Below are 17743 nucleotides of genomic sequence, written 5' to 3' on the forward strand. Positions count from 1 at the left end.
TTTACCATGTTCAGCTGTGAAGACAAATTTATCAAATGAATAATGAAAGATGCTATCATAGAATAAGAGGAGCTTTTCTCTCACAAAATGTCTCCTCATGCATGGAGGTGTGTAAGAAATGGCCCTGACACCACGGTTGACAAGCCCCAGATGTCATCAGCCCCCTCAGAGACCGCTGCTGCTCACAATCACTCCTCCCCTCCCCCACCCAGGCCTCCTCCCTTCCCTGTGCTCCAGGCCTTTCCCTTTATCAAGAGCCTTTCTAGAACTCTTCAGCTAAATCCCAGGCTAGCAGACCATGCTTCTGCCTCAGTCAATTTGAATGCCTGCTGCCTGTGAGATTTCCTGAGACACTCTTGGCTGCTGCATTAAAACTGTATGAGAGTCTTCCTAAGGAGGCCTAATAATAGCAAGTTTCATCTGTGAGCCACTTTATAAATATTAACTGATTAAGCCACCCTCTCTCCTCACAAGCTCTGGGTTTCTGCATAGTGGACTTCCTTCTCCACTGCCCTCAAATTCCTCCAGGAGAAAAAAAGCTGGAACCTAGAGGATCTTTTCTAGGTGTTTTGGGCCATACACCATTAATGACAAAGGCCTTGCGATAACAACCTCTACTTGGTAATGTCATGGAGAAGGAGGGGATTTAAATGCATGTTTATTTTAATCTGGCTTTAGGAGGTGAGAACCTCATCAAAGCCAGATTAGCAGCGAGAACTCGACTCTGTTCTGGGGCAGGGTCACTGAACTACAGTCTATGAGCCAAATCCAGCCTGCCACCAGTTTTTATAAATAAAGTTTTATTGGAACACAGTCAGGCTCATTTATATGTGTTATCTATGGCTAAAATTGAATAGTTGCAACAGAGATCAAATGACTGGCAAAGCCAAAAAATGTTTATTATCTAGCCCTGTAGAAAAATGTTTGCTGATCCCTGGTCTAGAGAACTTAAAGGCTGTTCTCATCCTGTAGGATAATCCCTAAACTGAACCATTACCCTGGGCAGTTTTTTTTTTTTTTTTTTTAATGGCTGGTCAGTGCAGGATCAAACTCTGGACCTTGGTTGTTATCAGCACCACAACTGAGCTAACTGGCCAGTCCTGGGCATATTCTCCCATTGTTCTGTAAGTATTGACATCTAATATGTTAGTTTTGTCTCATTACTACAACTGACTTCTTTGAGGGCAGGAAAGGAGTTTTTGTATGTCTCTTGAACACTCCTAGAAACAAGGTTCTACACTGAGTCCTAAAAATGTTTATGGAGTACAACTGAACTGATTTATGTTTCTTCCTCCGCAGAGAGATCTCTCAGAATGATGTCTTGGAAGTGATAGAGGCAGATGTGTTCTCCAACCTTCCCAAGTTACATGAAATGTAAGCAAGAAACCTAGGGGGTTCCTCATGGCTGTTCTTGACAACAGCCTTAAAGTTCTCTTACATTCCTGCAAGGTCCTGGCTCTGCTCTGTCCCCAGATCCCTAGACTTTCATTGTAAGATGTCAAAGTCAGCCTAAATGGTACTGTCATATATCTCTGTCTGGTAATCCCAGACACCAGCCTGGAACCTAGTCTCACCCTGTTCTCTGACTCCCAGAGTTTTTTGTATTAAAGACCCAAGAATGTTGCCCAGTGACTATGAGCAAGTATCTCTGTCTCATCCTCCCATTCAAAGTCATTCCACAGTCAGAATCTCAGATAAGTCCCACATGGTGCAGTTGGACTTGGGTAATACTAGTCTGGGTACCAGCCTGTGCCATATACTCACCATGAAACCTTGGCAAATACACAGAACCATTGAGACTTAGTTTTCTCATCTGTAAAACTGGAATAATAAAATTACACATCTCATAAGATTACTGTGATGAAAAAGGAGACGATAAATGTAAATGAGATCTAGTGCTATCAATGGGCATGTAGTAACTATGTTACAACAGTCCTTGGTTCCTCTACTCCTACAATCAAATTTACATTCTCTTGTTAATGTTCCAGTTTCATATGCATGTCAGTACACACAGATCCATTTCTGTTTCCTACCAGTCTATAATTACCTTAAATTAATTCATAGAATCATAGACTATTAAGGCCAAAAGTAGCCTCCTCAGACCCCGGAAGATCCTCACTGGTGAAAAACCCAGCTCTGCTCAGGGTGAAAATGACTCACCCAGCCAACGCTTTGTTTGTCTGTGATGTACGGGTCCCAGGTGGTGAGACTTAAATGGGACACAGTTAATATTTATTTTGCATAGTTTGGTATAATCAAAGGCACTGCGTGCTTCCTCAATATTTGTTGAAAAGATAGATGGATGAATGGGTGAGTGAATGGGTTATGGGTGACTGGGTGTGACTTATTGGTGTACTCTGCACAATGTGAAAACTGCTACAGCATTCCCTATTGTTCAGTTCACGTGCATATTCTTTCCTCTTTTACAGTAGAATCGAAAAGGCCAACAACCTGCTGTACATCAACCCAGAGGCCTTCCAGAACCTTCCTAACCTCCGATATCTGTAAGAACTCATGTTTTCTGGCACCCTCTCTATGATCAAATTGTACATTTCTATTTTAGTGAAATGCCTACATGCTATCTTGGGGAGCAATTGCTTTTCATCAAGGATGGGAGTGGCAGGGCAGAAGTGGAGGTGGAAAGACACTTGATGGTGGATTTTAGTTCAGTTTAATGAGCAAATTCCACTATTATAATTGCTTTTTGTTTTCATTTGCAAAAACAGACATAAGAAATGCCGTTTGCATTAATGGGACCGTCTCATGGACCTCTTACAGAACTCAGTCATAATTGAGTGTTAATGAGCTCCAGCCAAAATCTCTGGTAGCATTTAGCTGTGACCTTGACCTCAAAGACATTGTCTCTGTTGTTCTGTATATAGGCATTTTTCCTTTCATAGATTATAGGATTTTATTTGTAAGTGTTGGTTAACAACAGACATGGTTTGTTTGGTTTTTTTCTTTAATTTTAACACTTACTTGTACATATTTGTATGGTACGGTGTGTTGTTTCAGTATGTGCATATACTGCACAATGATTCACTTAGGGTAGATAGCATAGCTTTGTAGCCCTTAGTCCACCACTTTTCCTCCCCACTGCCTCCTCTCCCCACCCCTGGTAACCTTTATTCTACTATCTTTGTACCCCTTGGTCCACCACTTTTCCTCCCCACTGCCTCCTCTCCCCACCCCTGGTAACCTTTATTCTACTATATACTTCTATGAGAACCCCTCTGTTCTTCTTTGTTTTTAGACTGAAGAGATTAGTGATATATCATGAGGTATTTGTCTCTGTGCCTGACTTATTTCACTTAACATGATGGTTTCTAGTTCCATCCACATTGTTGCAAATAATAGGATACCATCTTTTTTCATAGCTGAATAGTATTCTATTGTGTATATATACCAGGTTTTTTTATCCATTCATCCCACGGGCATTTAGATTGACTCCATCTCCTGGCTGTATGTGAATAGTGTTGCAATGAACATGGGAATGCAGGTGCTTTTTTGATATATTGATTTCATTTCCTCTGGATATATACCCAATATTGGGATAGCTGGGTCATAAACTAGATCTATTTTTAGTTCTTTAAGAAAGCTTCATCCTACTTTCCACAATGGCTGTGCCAATTTAGATCCCCACCAACAATGTAGGAGTGTTCCTGTTTCTCCACAACCTCGCCAGCATTTATTTTCTGTCTTGTTGATAAGTGCCATTCTAACCTGGGTGAGATGATATCTTACTGTGGTTTTAATTTTCGTTTCCCTAATGTTTAGTGATGTTCAGCATTTTTTCATGTGCCTGTTGGCCATTTGTATGTCTTCTTTTGAGAAATGTCTGTTCAGGTCATATGCCCATTTTTTTTTTGGGTTTTTTTTTTTTTTTTTTTTTTTTGCTTTTGAGTTGTTGGAGTTCCTTATATATTCTGGCTCCTTGTCTAATGTGTAGTTTGCAAACACTTTCTCCCATTCTGTAAGTTTTCCTTCACTTTGGTGGTAGTGTGGTGGTGTACAGAAGCTTTTTAGTTTTATGTAGTCCAATTTGTGTATTTTTTGTATTAGTTGCCTGTGCTTTTGTAGTCTTGCTCAAAAAAGCACTGCCCACTCCCATTTCATGTAGTGTTTCTCCTATGTTTTTTTCTGATAGTTTCATGGTTTCTGGTCTTAAATTTAGATCTTTAATCCATTTTGAGTTGATATTGTGTATAATGAGACATGGGGGTTTAGTTTCAACCTTTTCCATGTGGATATCCAATTTTCCTGGTACCATTTATTGAAGAGGTTGTCCCTTCTCCACTGTATATTCTTGGCACTTTTGTTGAAAATCAGTTGGATGTAAGGGTATGGGTTTATTTCTGGGCTCTCTGTTCTGTTCCATTGGTCTATTTGTCTTTTTTTTATATGAGTGCCTGGTACCATTTATTGAAGAGGTTGTCCCTTCTCCACTGTATATTCTTGGCACTTTTGTTGAAAATCAGTTGGATGTAAGTGTATGGATTTATTTCTGGGCTCTCTGTTCTGTTCCATTGGTCTATTTGTCTTTTTTTTATATGAGTGCCATGTTGTTTTAGTTACTATACCTTCATAGTATATTTTGAAGTCAGGAAGTGTGATGCCTCCAACTTTGTTCTTTTTTTTCAAGACTCCTTTAGTTATATGGGGTCTTTTGTGATTCCATACAAACTTTAAAATCTTTCTTTATTTCTGTGAAGAATGTCATTGGTATTTTGATAGGAATTGTGTTGAATGTGTAGATTGCTTCAGGTAATGTGGACATTTTGATGATGTTAATTCTTCTGTGAACATGGTATATCTTTCCAATTATTTGTGTCCTCTTCATTTTTTTTCACCAGTGATTTATAGTTTTCATTATAGAGGTCTTTCACCTCCTTAGTTAATTTATTACTAAGTATTTCATTTTTTTGGTAGCTATTGTGAATGGGATTACTTTCTTATTTCTTCTTCAGCTAGTTAATTATTGGAATATAGGAAGGATATTGATTTTTATGTCTTGATTTTGTATTCTGCCACTATACTGAATTTATTTATTCTAGTAATTTTTTGGTACAGTCTTTAGGGTTTACTATGTATATGATCACAGATATAGTATTTTTAATCAGCAAAGAGATTCACAGTATTAGAGCTCCCTCCTTTGGGCCTGTCCCTATCAGCAAAAACACTGCTTCTTTCACTCAAATGGCTTTTGAATTAGCTGAAGATTTGACAGAGCTCTGAGTGTTATGCTGGGGCCCCACAAGATAACAGATAAGAATTTGGACTCTGCAGTTAAACTTTCTGAGTCCGTTTATAGACAGACACTTTGCTATGCTGTCTGCAGAAGCTAACCTGTCTAGGTTCATAACAGTGGAGGACATATGTGGTAAAAGAAACAGCATGAGACTTAGAATAGGAAAATCTAGTGCTTCATCCTGACTCCATCATTTACCAGTTGAGAAATCTTGGGCCAATCACCAGACTTCTGAGATGCACATGGCTTATATGAGCCTCAAGTAAGATTTATATATGAAAATATTTTATAAACTACCAAGTTCTAAAAAACATTAATATATGTAATGTAGAATGATTGTTTTTGGTCAACTAATCAAACTGTACCAGTCTATCCTCAGGAAAATTCCAATAACTGGTGAATAGAGAGTTATGGTGACCACTAAGACTTCTGGCTTTTCCCTAGAGTTTTTGGCATAGGCTCAAAAAGAGGAGGTTGGAACATGTCTCTGCATTTAATGGAGCAATACAGAAAAGAAAAAAACTATATATAAAGTCAGAAGTACTGGAATCCAGATAGGACACTGACATTTATTAGCTAGATAGACAATTACTTTCTCTAAACTTCAGTTTCCTTATCTGTAAATTGGGTGTTTGTAAAAACCAAATAAGATTATGCCTGTGAAAAACACTTTGCAAATTGTTTTTTAGTATAAAAATTATAAAAAACTGTACAAATATAAAATTAGTGCTGTTACCCAGTTGGTTTTCTTCATTCCTTCTTCTCTTCCTCTTTTCTTTCCAACTCCCATCCCTCCCTTCCTCCTCACCTTCCCCTCTTAGAAAACACCTGAGTGGAATATGGGGGCCACAGAGCCTTCAGTAACAGACTAAAGCACTCTAGGACATGGAAAAGAACCCCCAAGGGCACCCTCACTCACAAAGTATCACATATGGTTCATACAAAGAACCGTTGCAGAGGATAGACCCAAGAAGAAAACCAACCCCTCACACACGTTTCATAGCCCATGACAATAATAGTGTGTTTGAGAATGGTGGACTGGAAGTGGGTAAATGAGGAACGAGAAATCATTACAAAGTTTGAAACCAAAGAATCCAGAATTTGACCCTGTTACTGGTCCATGCTTTGTAGCCGGCACCATTCATTATTATTAATGAGGACCCTCAGCCCTCCCTCTCAAGGATGAGGCAGGGGAGGAGCTCTTAAAGATGTGGGCATGGAAAGCACAGCCCCAGACACTCCCAGGAGGAAGGGGAGAGAGAGTCTTTGGCAGAACCAAGGAAACAAAGCTATGCCTTTGGCCCTGGAAAAGGCTGAACTCTGTGTCATCTGTCATTAAGCCCAGCTTCTGCTTTGTGTCCTGTCTCACTGAAGTGTTGAGTAGTCCTCAGTTCCACCTGGCTCCTGTATCAAGTTTGCACAAAGCTGGAAGTAGCCAATTCCAGCCACGTCCTTTTCTCAAAGAAGGTTATTGTTCTCAGAGCATTTTAAACCTGCTCTCTACCTAGGGAAAGAAAAGAACTAGTAAAGGTTGGGAGGGATTGTGTCATTGCCAAAGGATTCTCCTTGATTGCTCTGAAAAAAAAAAAGTTATTGTCTTAGTTCAGGCTTCTGTACAAGAATACCATAACTTGGGAACAACAAAGATTTATTTCTCATGGTTCTGGAGACTGAAAGTCTAAGATCAGGGTATCAGCATGGTTGGTTCTTGGAGAGGGCCCTCTTCCTGGTTTTCAGACAGTCATTGTATCCTCCCTATATGCTCACATGGCCTTGCCTTGGTGTATGTACTTACAAAGAGAGAAAGAGCTCATATCTCCACCTCTCTTTATAAGGGCATTCATCCCATCATGAGATTCTACCTTTATGACCTCGTCTAACTCTAATTACCTCCCAAAGGCCCTACCTCTAAGTACCATCACATTGGACATTAGAATTTTAACATATGAATCTGGGGGTATGGGGGACACAAACATTCAGTCTATACCAGTTATATAATTTTACACAGTACAAAATCTCATCACCTCCAGTGACATGTAGATCCCTGATCAGGAAGTTGAGACTAAGAGTTATCTGTCTTAAGTCTTTTGACCTCTTGCTCAGAGAGGAGCTTTCCAAGCTGTGCACTCCTCCCTAGCATGTGGTGCAAGGTGACCCTGGGAATGGGAGCAACTCTGCCCTTCAAAGGTACTTTTACCAGCAATACATCTATTCAGCGCTTGGACTGTAGCCCTTGGAAACATTTCTCAAACGGCTAAGAGGAATCACCTAAATTCACAGTTCGCCCTCTAATCTGAAAGATTATATCAGGAGAATAAAACCCAGTTAAGCTTCCATCTTGTATTAGTCAGCATGGATTGCCATAACAAAATACAATAGACCAGATGGTTTAAATAATGGAAATTTATTTCTGACAGTTCTGGAGGCTGGGAAGTCCAAATCAAGATACCGGACAATTTGGTTCCTGGTGAGATCTCTCTTCTTGGCTTGCAGATAGGCTGCCTTCTCCCTGTGTCTGAAGAGAGAGATAGAGAAAGAAAGAGAAAGAGAGAGAGAAAAGGAGCCAACAAGATCACATCTCTGGTGTCTCTTCTTACAAGGACACTAATCCTATTGGATTAGAGCCCCACTCTTAAGACCTCATTTAAATTTAATTACCTCCTAAAAAGTCCTATCTTCAAATATAGTTACAATAGCATTTAGGGCTTCAACATATGAATTTGGGGTGTGGAGGAAGGACACAGTTCAGTTCAGTCCACAGCACATCTCCTTCCATGCTTATTTGTCTCTGAACAACAATCAAAACAGCTTCATGATCCAGCAACCAGGTAGAAGTAGATGGCACCGATTTCAGATATTCTTTGGGACAATGAACTACTTACTTCAAGGCAAAGAAAAAAACAAAATGGATGAAGGTACCCAGTGGAGACCATTAGGATTGAGTTGTTGAGTTTTTTTTTTTCTTAAGCCAGAATAAATGTTTATCATCACAGCCACCAAAGTAGGAGATTACAAGGGCTAGGGGTGAGTTGCTATTTGATGTGAGCATTCTGATTGCTGCAGCACATGCTTAGAAATAATGTTCTGAAGTTCTCCCTGTTAGTGCCATTTCATGCTGCTCAGAATCCAAGACAACTAGAAATCAGCCCTTCTTCATCGATGCCTTCGTGCTTCACTGGGGAACTTGAAGTGGTTAGGAAAAAAACTCATGAATAAAGAAATGTTCTCTAACTAGAAGAATATGCATCAAAGGATTCATCAGGGTGGATTTTTTTTTAAGTCAATATTGTATTTACAGGCAATATTTCTTTCTTTACTGCTCTCCCTTCCTGGGGCTGACCTTTTGTGTCTGAATGATTATCTATTGATCTGTAAATAAGGTTTACACAATATTGTCCTGCCTTTGCATCCTGTCAATGTAATGCTCAGGCAGCTGGTTGTTGCTCTTTGCTCTCAATAAACCATAATTCCATTTTAGTAAACCTTTCACACAGCTGTGTGGGCCCCAGCCCCAACCCCCACTGACAACCATCTTCCCCTCAGATGCATGCCTGTTAGACCTCCTTAGGATGCCTGTTAATGGCTGCAATACTGTCTGCTCTTCTCCAGTTGGGGACAATTCCAGGACATTCTTCACTGGAACTCGCTTCAGCAATTCAGGCTGTTCCTTCCCAAGCCCTCCGCTAAGTTGCTCTCTTTCTCTGTGTTCCTGTCTTTCATTTGGTTTGGTAAGAGTAATGAAAGTAGCTTCTCTGATTATAAAAGCTGAACCATTTGTTGGAGGTCGCATGGCAAAGGCACAGGGAGCAGGGACTCAAGAGGCAGCTCCCAGTACCAGGAAGCATATGGGCTCCCGTGCTGCCTGTCTGGGCTCAGGGCTCAGCTCCCTCCCTTGTTACCATGTAACCTCATGTAATTGGCTTAACTTTTCTAAGTCTGTTTTCCTTTCTGTAAAATAAAAGTGTTAACATTGCCTGCATCATTGAATTGCATTAAATGAGTTAAAACAAAGTCTTTAGAAGAATGACATTTAGAAAATTCTCAATAAATGTTAGCAATTCTTATTAGATTCTTGACCCTGTCATTTTCTAGCTAAAGGTGCCCATGTCTTTGTACCCCAAGGGACTTCATCTCTTTGTGCCCCAGTTCTATCCTCTGCTTAAAAAAGAAAAATAATAACAATAGCAACCTTTTAAGGTTGCTGTAGGATTAAGTGAGAGACTGATTATAAAGACTCTAGTATATCACCGGGGCACAATAACAATAAATGTTTCTGATTTGATGATGATCACAGTGGTGGTGGTGGTTTGGAAGACTTCTTTAACTGCTTCTTTTGAGTAGAACCCACCAATCAGCATTCAGATATGGAAACAGATCATTTGTGTTTCTCAAAGCACAAAGGCATCCTTCTTACAGAACCTCTGACATATCCAGAATCCTTCCAACAAGCGAAACTACATTATCCTGCAGAATTCTAATAGAAGGCTTTCAACCCTATCTTTTAATGTTTATGTTCGGCATGAGTGGTTCACAAGCTCCTCTTCCATTCCTACTCAAATTAGTTCTGGGTCTTCACATAAACAGCAGTTGGGATATGCTTCCCATTTTTATGTTGATTTATAATTTAACACTTTTTTTTTATCATACTTTATTGCATTCGAACCTCACAGTCACTCATGCGGTAGGCAGGGCACGAAAAGTAAGAACCTTTCACAGGAGAAAGAAGCTAACTTTTCTTTAGTCTCTGGTTATAGGGCTCTTCTGATAGGAACATGCAATGCCTCTATAGAACGGATAACTCTGATACTTTGGTGCCAAGCCATGCTCACCTCTCCATGGTGGCTGGAAAAAGAGCCATAATAGGGTTCACTTTTAGAAGTTATGGCAGCCACGTACATGGCAGAGAGGATTGGTGCCTCCCCATTTCTTTTCCATCATTTTGGATGTCAACTGGCCAGTCAGTAAGAACTCAGTCAGTCAATTATTCAACAATGATTTTTTGAGAATACACTACATCCCAGACTTTGTTGTGGTATTGGGTGTACAAAATATGACAGGATAGATGAAGCTTCTGCCTTCATTGAGCTTACATTGTAGCTGAGAAGACATCGGACAATGTCAGGTGGTGATAGTGCTACAAAGAAAAATAAAGCAAGGAAAGTAGAGAGTAATGTTTTAGAAAGATTGGTTGAGAACGGATAGAGGAGAAGGTGTCGTCCAAGATACGGGAGACATCTATGAACAATTCCTATTTCAAAGAGCTTGGCCCTTTGGGGAGAAAAGACTCTCATCCATTAACCACTGAAAATAACATCTGTACAGCTCTGTGGCACTGGTCTGGATGAGAGCACTAACCCAGACCAGCACTCAGCCTTAGGAGGAGGGGAAACATAGCTGGAATTTGAGGAATAAATATGATTCAGAAAGACAGAAAGAAATTTCCTGTGAAAAAGAGAAGTGAGTTAAATGCATAGAATGTGAAGGGACCATAGAGTAGGCAGAGGATAGGGGAGAAGCTGAGTCCCAACTAAAAAGAGGGCATACACTGGGAGGAGGATGAATAGATTTAGATGGATCGGGTTGGGTAAGATTGGGGGGGAAATTAAGGCAGGGGAGTTTAGGCCTAATACTGTAGGAAAGAATAAGCTGTAAGAGATTCTTAGCAGCAGAGTGACGTGACGATGATGATTTGGACTACAGATTGACCAGCAGGGTGCAGACCATACTCAAGGGAGATCTGCTAAGAAGCAGTTGCCCAGTACAGTTGCCCAGGTGTACAGTAATGGTGGCACCTGGAAGAACAGAAAGACATGATTCAATGGAGGACACAATACTAAAACAATCAGTGGCACATGATTACCTCTAGGTCAGAAATGGAGTCAAGTGACTGTAGTGACTTTTGCCCACTCACCTCCAGTAACCCCCAAAGCCTCCTGTTCCCAATGCCTCCCCTAAGCTCCTGCCAGGTATGGTTATCCTGCAGACAGCATTCATCAAGAATCCAGTCCTCTTACATAGGGTCTGTGATTATTTGGAAGAAATTATTAGCCTCCTCTCCCTGGCTGTCAGTGTTGTGAGAATGTAAGGATGTTGCCATGACTACGAGGATTTGGGGGCACAATGGAGATTACACGGTTGCTTTTTTTTAGTCAGAAATCTATCTGGCAGAGCCTTTGCCTACAATTCTAGGAAAATGTGGCCAGGTTTTCTTTCTGGAATATTGATGTTCAAAAGGAGATTTCAGCCTGAGCATGTCAGTTCCAGAAGGGCAAGGACCTCTTCTTGGTTGTAAAGATGGTGACATTTTCAGGCTCTGACCTTTCCTTCCTTTTCTGCCCCTGTAACCCATTCAGTATACTTTCTCCTGCAAGAAGCCCTAGTCCTTTTTGTCAGCAAGGAAATCATTTGACCCATCAATTCACACAAGTATGTTCAGGTCCTGATATTCTTCTTTTTAGGAGAATTTGCCTTTTTAAAAAAGGAACCTGGAAAAGGTAAAGCTAAATTTCAGAGTTGATAATGATGGCCTCCAGACATAGGGCTCCCAAGAGAGAGAGAAACGTTCTATAAGATCCACTCAAACAGCACAGAGGTGACCACCTCCTCCACCCACTTGCAGATTCTGTGCAATTTTATTTTCGCAGGATACATCTTCCTATGAGGTAGGTGTATCCACACCTCATTATGAAATAAGACCTGTCTCTCATCACCAGAAACCAGATAGAAGGACAAGTCTAGAGAGAATTCAATGAGAAACAAGTCTCAGATGAGCTGAGTGAAGCTCAGCCCTGATTTCTTTCTCATCAGACAGTGATATATTTATCCCTCTAGCTCTCACTTTCTCCTTCAGCATAGTGGAAATAACAAAATATGCATTAAGAGGCTAGTCAAATGAGGAGAATGAACTCTGCATCCTCTAAGGTCTCTTCTAGCCCTCAAGTGCTTAGTTTCTGAGCTGTGACATTCAAGAATCTGGGGCTCCCACTGTCACTGCCTGTCCTGAGTTCAGCATATTCAGGCCCAGTGTGAAGGGCTTTGTGTAGAAGGGGGAAGTCCCTCTGCAAGATGAGAAAATCCCACATCTTGCAGATCACTTCACTTACCAGACCTGGCTCCTCTTCCCCAGGATTCAAGCAGACCCTTTAAATACTGAGATCCTTCAGGTGCATTAAGAAACTCAGACCAGCTTTAAATTACTCATGAATTAAGTATAGCTAAAGCTTAAGTCCTGGAGCTAAAAAAAAGTCACAGAACATATCCCTGCTAACCACCTCAGCAAAGCCTAAGAGGCACTGGATGTGGGCATAGGGTTTAAGAGGCGGATAGCACCCAGCAGCCATCGATGCTGACCTGGGAGGGACAAATCCTTGGCGGAGCATGCCTCAGACACAGGCAGAATGACAGACAGCTTAAAAAGTGGAATCTGAAGGGGCACCAAGCAAGCCCCAATCCCATGGAAAATAAACTGCTCCCTCTCATTCTAAATCTGCTGGTGGTGGGAGGTGTTGGAAAGTTTAAAGGGTATTTTTGTCCTTACAGATCCTTTCAGATTTGCAATTATCCCTGGGAGAGGCCACACGTTAAGAGCTACCATCTCCTTAGGGATAAGGCAGAGAGGCTGGGCAGGGCAGTGGGCAGCAGTGGTAAGCAGGACATGGACAGTGTCACCCAAGTAAACTCAACCAGATTCTGTATGACTCCAGGGTGGGAGCCAGTTAAGAGCTACCATCTCCTTAGGGATAAGGCAGAGAGGCTGGGCAGGGCAGTGGGCAGCAGTGGTAAGCAGAACATGGACAGTGTCACCCAAGTAAACTCAACCAGATTCTGTATGACTCCAGGGTGGGAGCCAGATTCTCTTCATCACTATATCCCCATTGAAGAGAAGAAAGAAGAGAAAAGAAGAGGGGAGAGGAGAAAAGACTACTCGTTTTTTCTTTTGGAGAAATATGGCTGTGATCCAGACTTCTGGCAGCAAGTTCTCTCCTCAGTCTATAACACTTACTACAGAGGGAGATCCATCTAGTCCCTGCTTCCACACCTTCAGTCAGCTCACCTATTCCATCTTTCATGCGTCCTTAGGCTGTAAGCTCCTGGAACAGGTGTGTTTTATCCAAATGTCCCAGCTGCTCCCAAAGTCCTGACTTGTCCTTCTGGGAAGGATGCTGTCCTCCCAAGGGCACAGCTGCAGGAGGAACGCATGTAGGGGACCCATTAATCAGCCAGATCAGCTGGCTCAGGACCAGGGAGCACTGAAGTGATAGAGATGTCACCACTAGATTCCATTGACATCTAATCCAGAGCAAGGGTTGTGTCCATTTCCTCTCTAAGCCCCCACAGAGTGCAGGGTCTGCACACAGTAGGCCCTTAATAAGAATGTGTGCCTGGGTTGGAACGTTTCTGTCTGGGTAGTGAGAGAAGTACAGCTGTTGCTTTTAGAGAAATTCTTGGGGTGTTACCAAGTATGAACACCAAAGTGACAAATGCTCTGAAGAAGAATATTTTCATCTCCAGCAGACATCACAAAGAATGTTCTGTTGCAGATTAATCATGAGCTCACCCACAGAGAACAACCAACAAATAATGACTAGTTCAAGAGGCGGTGATTTCTTCCCTCATCTCTTTAGGATTCAAAAATAACAGTATTAGGAAGAGAGAGTGAGATGTTTACAGGACACATGAGGGAAGCAACTAGGCAACGTCCCTCACGAAGTTAACCTTCATGGTCTCTCTGGACAAGGGACCAACTATGGGCACACATGGATTCAGGTGCACTCAGCAAAACACCAAGAAAAGCTCTCCTCTTCACAGAAGCGCTGAAGACCCAGGTTCCAGCCCTGATCCTGCTTGTGAGAACTTGTCAGCAAGTAGCAAGATCTCCCTGGACCTCAAGAAAAATGGGGAGAAAAATAACTGCAAAAGGTGGTTGTAAAGAAGGGAAGTGAAGGACAAGATGAGACAGGGCACAGGAGCCCTTTGAAAGATAAAAGCCATGAACAAGCACGAGCACTGCTAGTTGTATGAGCCATTGCTGGGTGATTCGGGAGTGGGTAACAGGAATCATAACTTAGAAAGCACTTTCATTTTGTATTAATTCAATCAGTCTTACAAAAGCCATGGGAAACATTTACTGATGGCTCCATTTACAGGTGGGAAGCTTGAGGTTCAGACCTGCTGACTGAATTGCCCAAGTTCACAAAACAGAATTAAGAAATCATTTTGGGGTGGGAGAACCAGGGAAACTGATACTTATTGAGCATCCACCACATGGCAGTCTGAGATAGGCATTCTGTTCATACAACTTACCTCATCTTCCAATATTCCAAAACAGAGAGGTAGGTATTCTTCTCAATCTACAGAGGAGGACTAGGAGAATTTTGAAACTTAGAGATTATCTAATAGATAGAATTGAGAACTGAAGCCAGGAATGTCTGACCTGAACCCAGTTCATGCTGCCTTCCAGCACGCCACAGCTAGGGAGGCATAGGATGTGCATGAAGCCAACATGCATATGCCCAGTGTTCTCGGCACAGTATTGATACCTTATTAACGTGTTTGCCACTTGGAATTTGTGATCATCTACTTGAGCTAAGCTGAAGTGTACCTGAGAAACAGCTTTCTAAATAATTGATATTAGAAATGAGTTATGCAGAAGGATGTGCAAACTGTTTAAAATATTAACTCTTTTGTGACTCCCTTATGTAATTTAAAAGTAACTGCTTGCCACAAATTGGTAGTTTGATTAAAGTTATTCTTACATAGGCATCCAGGAAGGTCCCAAAAGGCTGCCACTTGGCAATACTGTTAGCTGTGAAGCTAATCTGGACAAATCTTTAGGTTTTAAAAGTTCTTATGCAGTCAGTGTGGTGTTATGGCAGGAACATCACTGAGAGCCACAGCAGCCAGAGCGCCTGCGTTCAGGTTCCATTTCTTCCACTTCCTATCAGACAAGTTAACTTAAACTCTCTAAGCTTCAGTCTCCTTGTCTACAAAATAGAGCTAATAATACTACCTTCCTAATAGGTGGAAGGATTAATGACTTTAATACACGTAAGGCATTTATGATGGTGCCAGCATGTGGTAATATAATAGACAAGTATTAACTATTATTCTTTCTGATTCAAGTCTAGAAATCTAGGCAAGTCATTTTCCCTCTGTGAGCCTTGCATTGCTTATCTGTAAAGTGGGAATCATGATTATACTCACCTTAGAAGCCCACTGTAAAGTCAAATGAGATAACATGAAATAACTTTGTCAGTCCTACAAGCCACGCAAATAATCAGGCAAGGTTGTTTTCACGTCTTTTCTCCTTAGGAAAGAAATCTGGGTCAAAATTGTGACCTGCATAATCAGTTCCTGGGAGTTCAGTTACTTCCCAAATAGCAGTCACCTGGTCTATTGCCACTTTAGCCAGCTTCTCACTTAGGCCAAAGTAAGACATTGGTCACTGTGTTCCCAAGCTGGAGGTGACAGCTATGAAACTTGCCATATGGTCTTTTTAAATTCCTTCTTTCAACCTAAGGAAAGCAGCAAGCAGCCCCCACCCTTTCCATGGTGAGGGGACAGGAAGGGCAAATTCACAGATGTCTCCAGAATCCCTTCTCACAAGGCCTCTCCCCAAATTTAATTCTTCATGCTGTTTTCATACCTAACATGAAAGAATTATAATACTGGTTTCCAGAAACCTGGTATGTAGCATCTCGCATATACCTTAGTGTCTCAGGGGAAACTCTGACTGTGACATTCTGTTACACTAGCTCTGCCCCCGCCACAAAGGTGCCCTATAGCATGCTCCACATTTAAAGGACAAACAACATCAATAGTGAGAGAGGCATGGTAGCCAGTCAAAAGTTACTTTAATTAATTCACTTATTTCATTCAGGTCAGGCCTGTTTTATCAAAGACTTCTCAGTTAATTTCCCTTTTGACTCAGTTTGCTGTGATTTCTTTTTTACCCCAACAAGTACATAAGTAGAGGTTAATTGCTGGGCTAGGAATAGGAATCTGATCCTGTGACTGAGGTTGTACACAATTCTAGGTGGGTTATGCAGCCTCTTCCCTTACCATTCCTGGTCACAATCTAGAGGGGTCCATCCTAAAATGTCCAAAATTGCCAGTAGAAAGTGAATCAAAGTTCACTTGATACAGTCTGCCCTTTCACCAATGCAGTTCTGATTTTCTGTACTATAAACTTTGTGATTTACATCATGGTAGAGGAATGGAGGGTGCTGACTCATGGAACACCCTGCCTAAGAGAGAGTTTGCCAACCATGTCCTAAGAGCAATTACATTTTTAGAGAATCAGTCTACAGTAAAAGAAACTAGTTTCCAGCAGGGCTTCCATGGTTGAACTAGGAAACATTAAACCCAGAAGATATTCTACAAATATAGGGGATGTCCAAGATCAATATGTTTGGGGAAAGCCAGCATACTACTTCCTTCTCTTGGACATCTATATTGAATAATATCATAGTAAAGACTGAGAATCCTGCAGAAAAGAAACTGCTTACCCTTATTAACCCAGCATTGCTCAAACTTACTTGACCATTGTAGCCCTTCCTTTGCAAACAAAGCATTTATATCCTCTGGAAATGGTGTTTCTAGAGAAATGCTCAGTTTCTAAGTTGGAAAGCATCTTAGAGGTCACAGAGTCCATGTCCCTCGTCATAGATAAACACTTCCACACAGTTACCTGGGCACATTTCCAGAGGTAGGGAGCCAAGTGCTTAGCAGTACAATCCATTCTTCTGTTGGCAACTCTCATAATGGATTAGGATATGTCATTATGGTGAGCCAGATAATGGTAAAAACACAAACTTTAGATTCAGAAGATCTGGGTTCATTATCCAGCTCTGCTTCTCCTTATGTGGCTTTGAGAAAGTGACTGGACCTCTCTCAGCCAAGCATCCTCAACTTTAATGTAAGGATGGTAATGATACCTGTCTCCTAAGGTAGTAGAGAGAAATAAATAAAATAATCAATGGTAAGTGCTCAGTGCGGTACCTGGTACAAAGGAAGTGTTCAATAAATGTTGACCATTATTATTATGAATCCTATATAATCCTATATCTACTTTCCAAAACAGCACAAATCTATTGCCATTTCCACCTGGCAGCTCTTCAGTATCACAGGCTTCTCTTTCCAAGCAAAATATCCTATACATTGACACTGCAGTCTTGTTTCCTCACCCTGTGAACAAAAAAAATACACATACACAAAAATTGAGCATATGTCCAAAAATAAGTTTATTTACAAAGTAGATACACATATCACTGCCATACTGTGTGCACTACAAAACATATACAAAAATAATATTTTAAAGGATGAAATAAAGATGAATAAATAATACGCTCCTATGTTTTCATTATCTCTTATAATCATTTTACATGGTACAAAAAGCCCATTTTGCTCTCACTAAATATACATATTTGGAGAAGGCAATGTCTTAGGATGTGCTTTATTATTCTTTAATCCTTAGTTTAACACTGAGAAAAACAA

The 17743-nt window shown here is 41.0% G+C and overlaps 1 protein-coding gene across 3 annotated transcripts in view; it reads left to right on the forward strand.

Moving 5' to 3' along the window:
- Window positions 1–17743, forward strand: part of FSHR (follicle stimulating hormone receptor) — a 174226-nt gene that overhangs the window by 122573 nt on the left and 33910 nt on the right. For all 3 annotated transcript variants that reach the window (XM_008584150.1, XM_008584152.1, XM_008584151.1), the window contains 2 exons: window positions 1300–1374; window positions 2430–2504. In XM_008584150.1, the coding sequence (XP_008582372.1) occupies window positions 1300–1374; window positions 2430–2504 (150 nt within the window). The remainder of the gene's footprint in view (window positions 1–1299; window positions 1375–2429; window positions 2505–17743) is intronic.

This window comes from Galeopterus variegatus, unplaced genomic scaffold, assembly GCF_000696425.1.
Source record: "Galeopterus variegatus unplaced genomic scaffold, G_variegatus-3.0.2 Scaffold3157, whole genome shotgun sequence".
Taxonomy (NCBI): domain Eukaryota; kingdom Metazoa; phylum Chordata; class Mammalia; order Dermoptera; family Cynocephalidae; genus Galeopterus; species Galeopterus variegatus.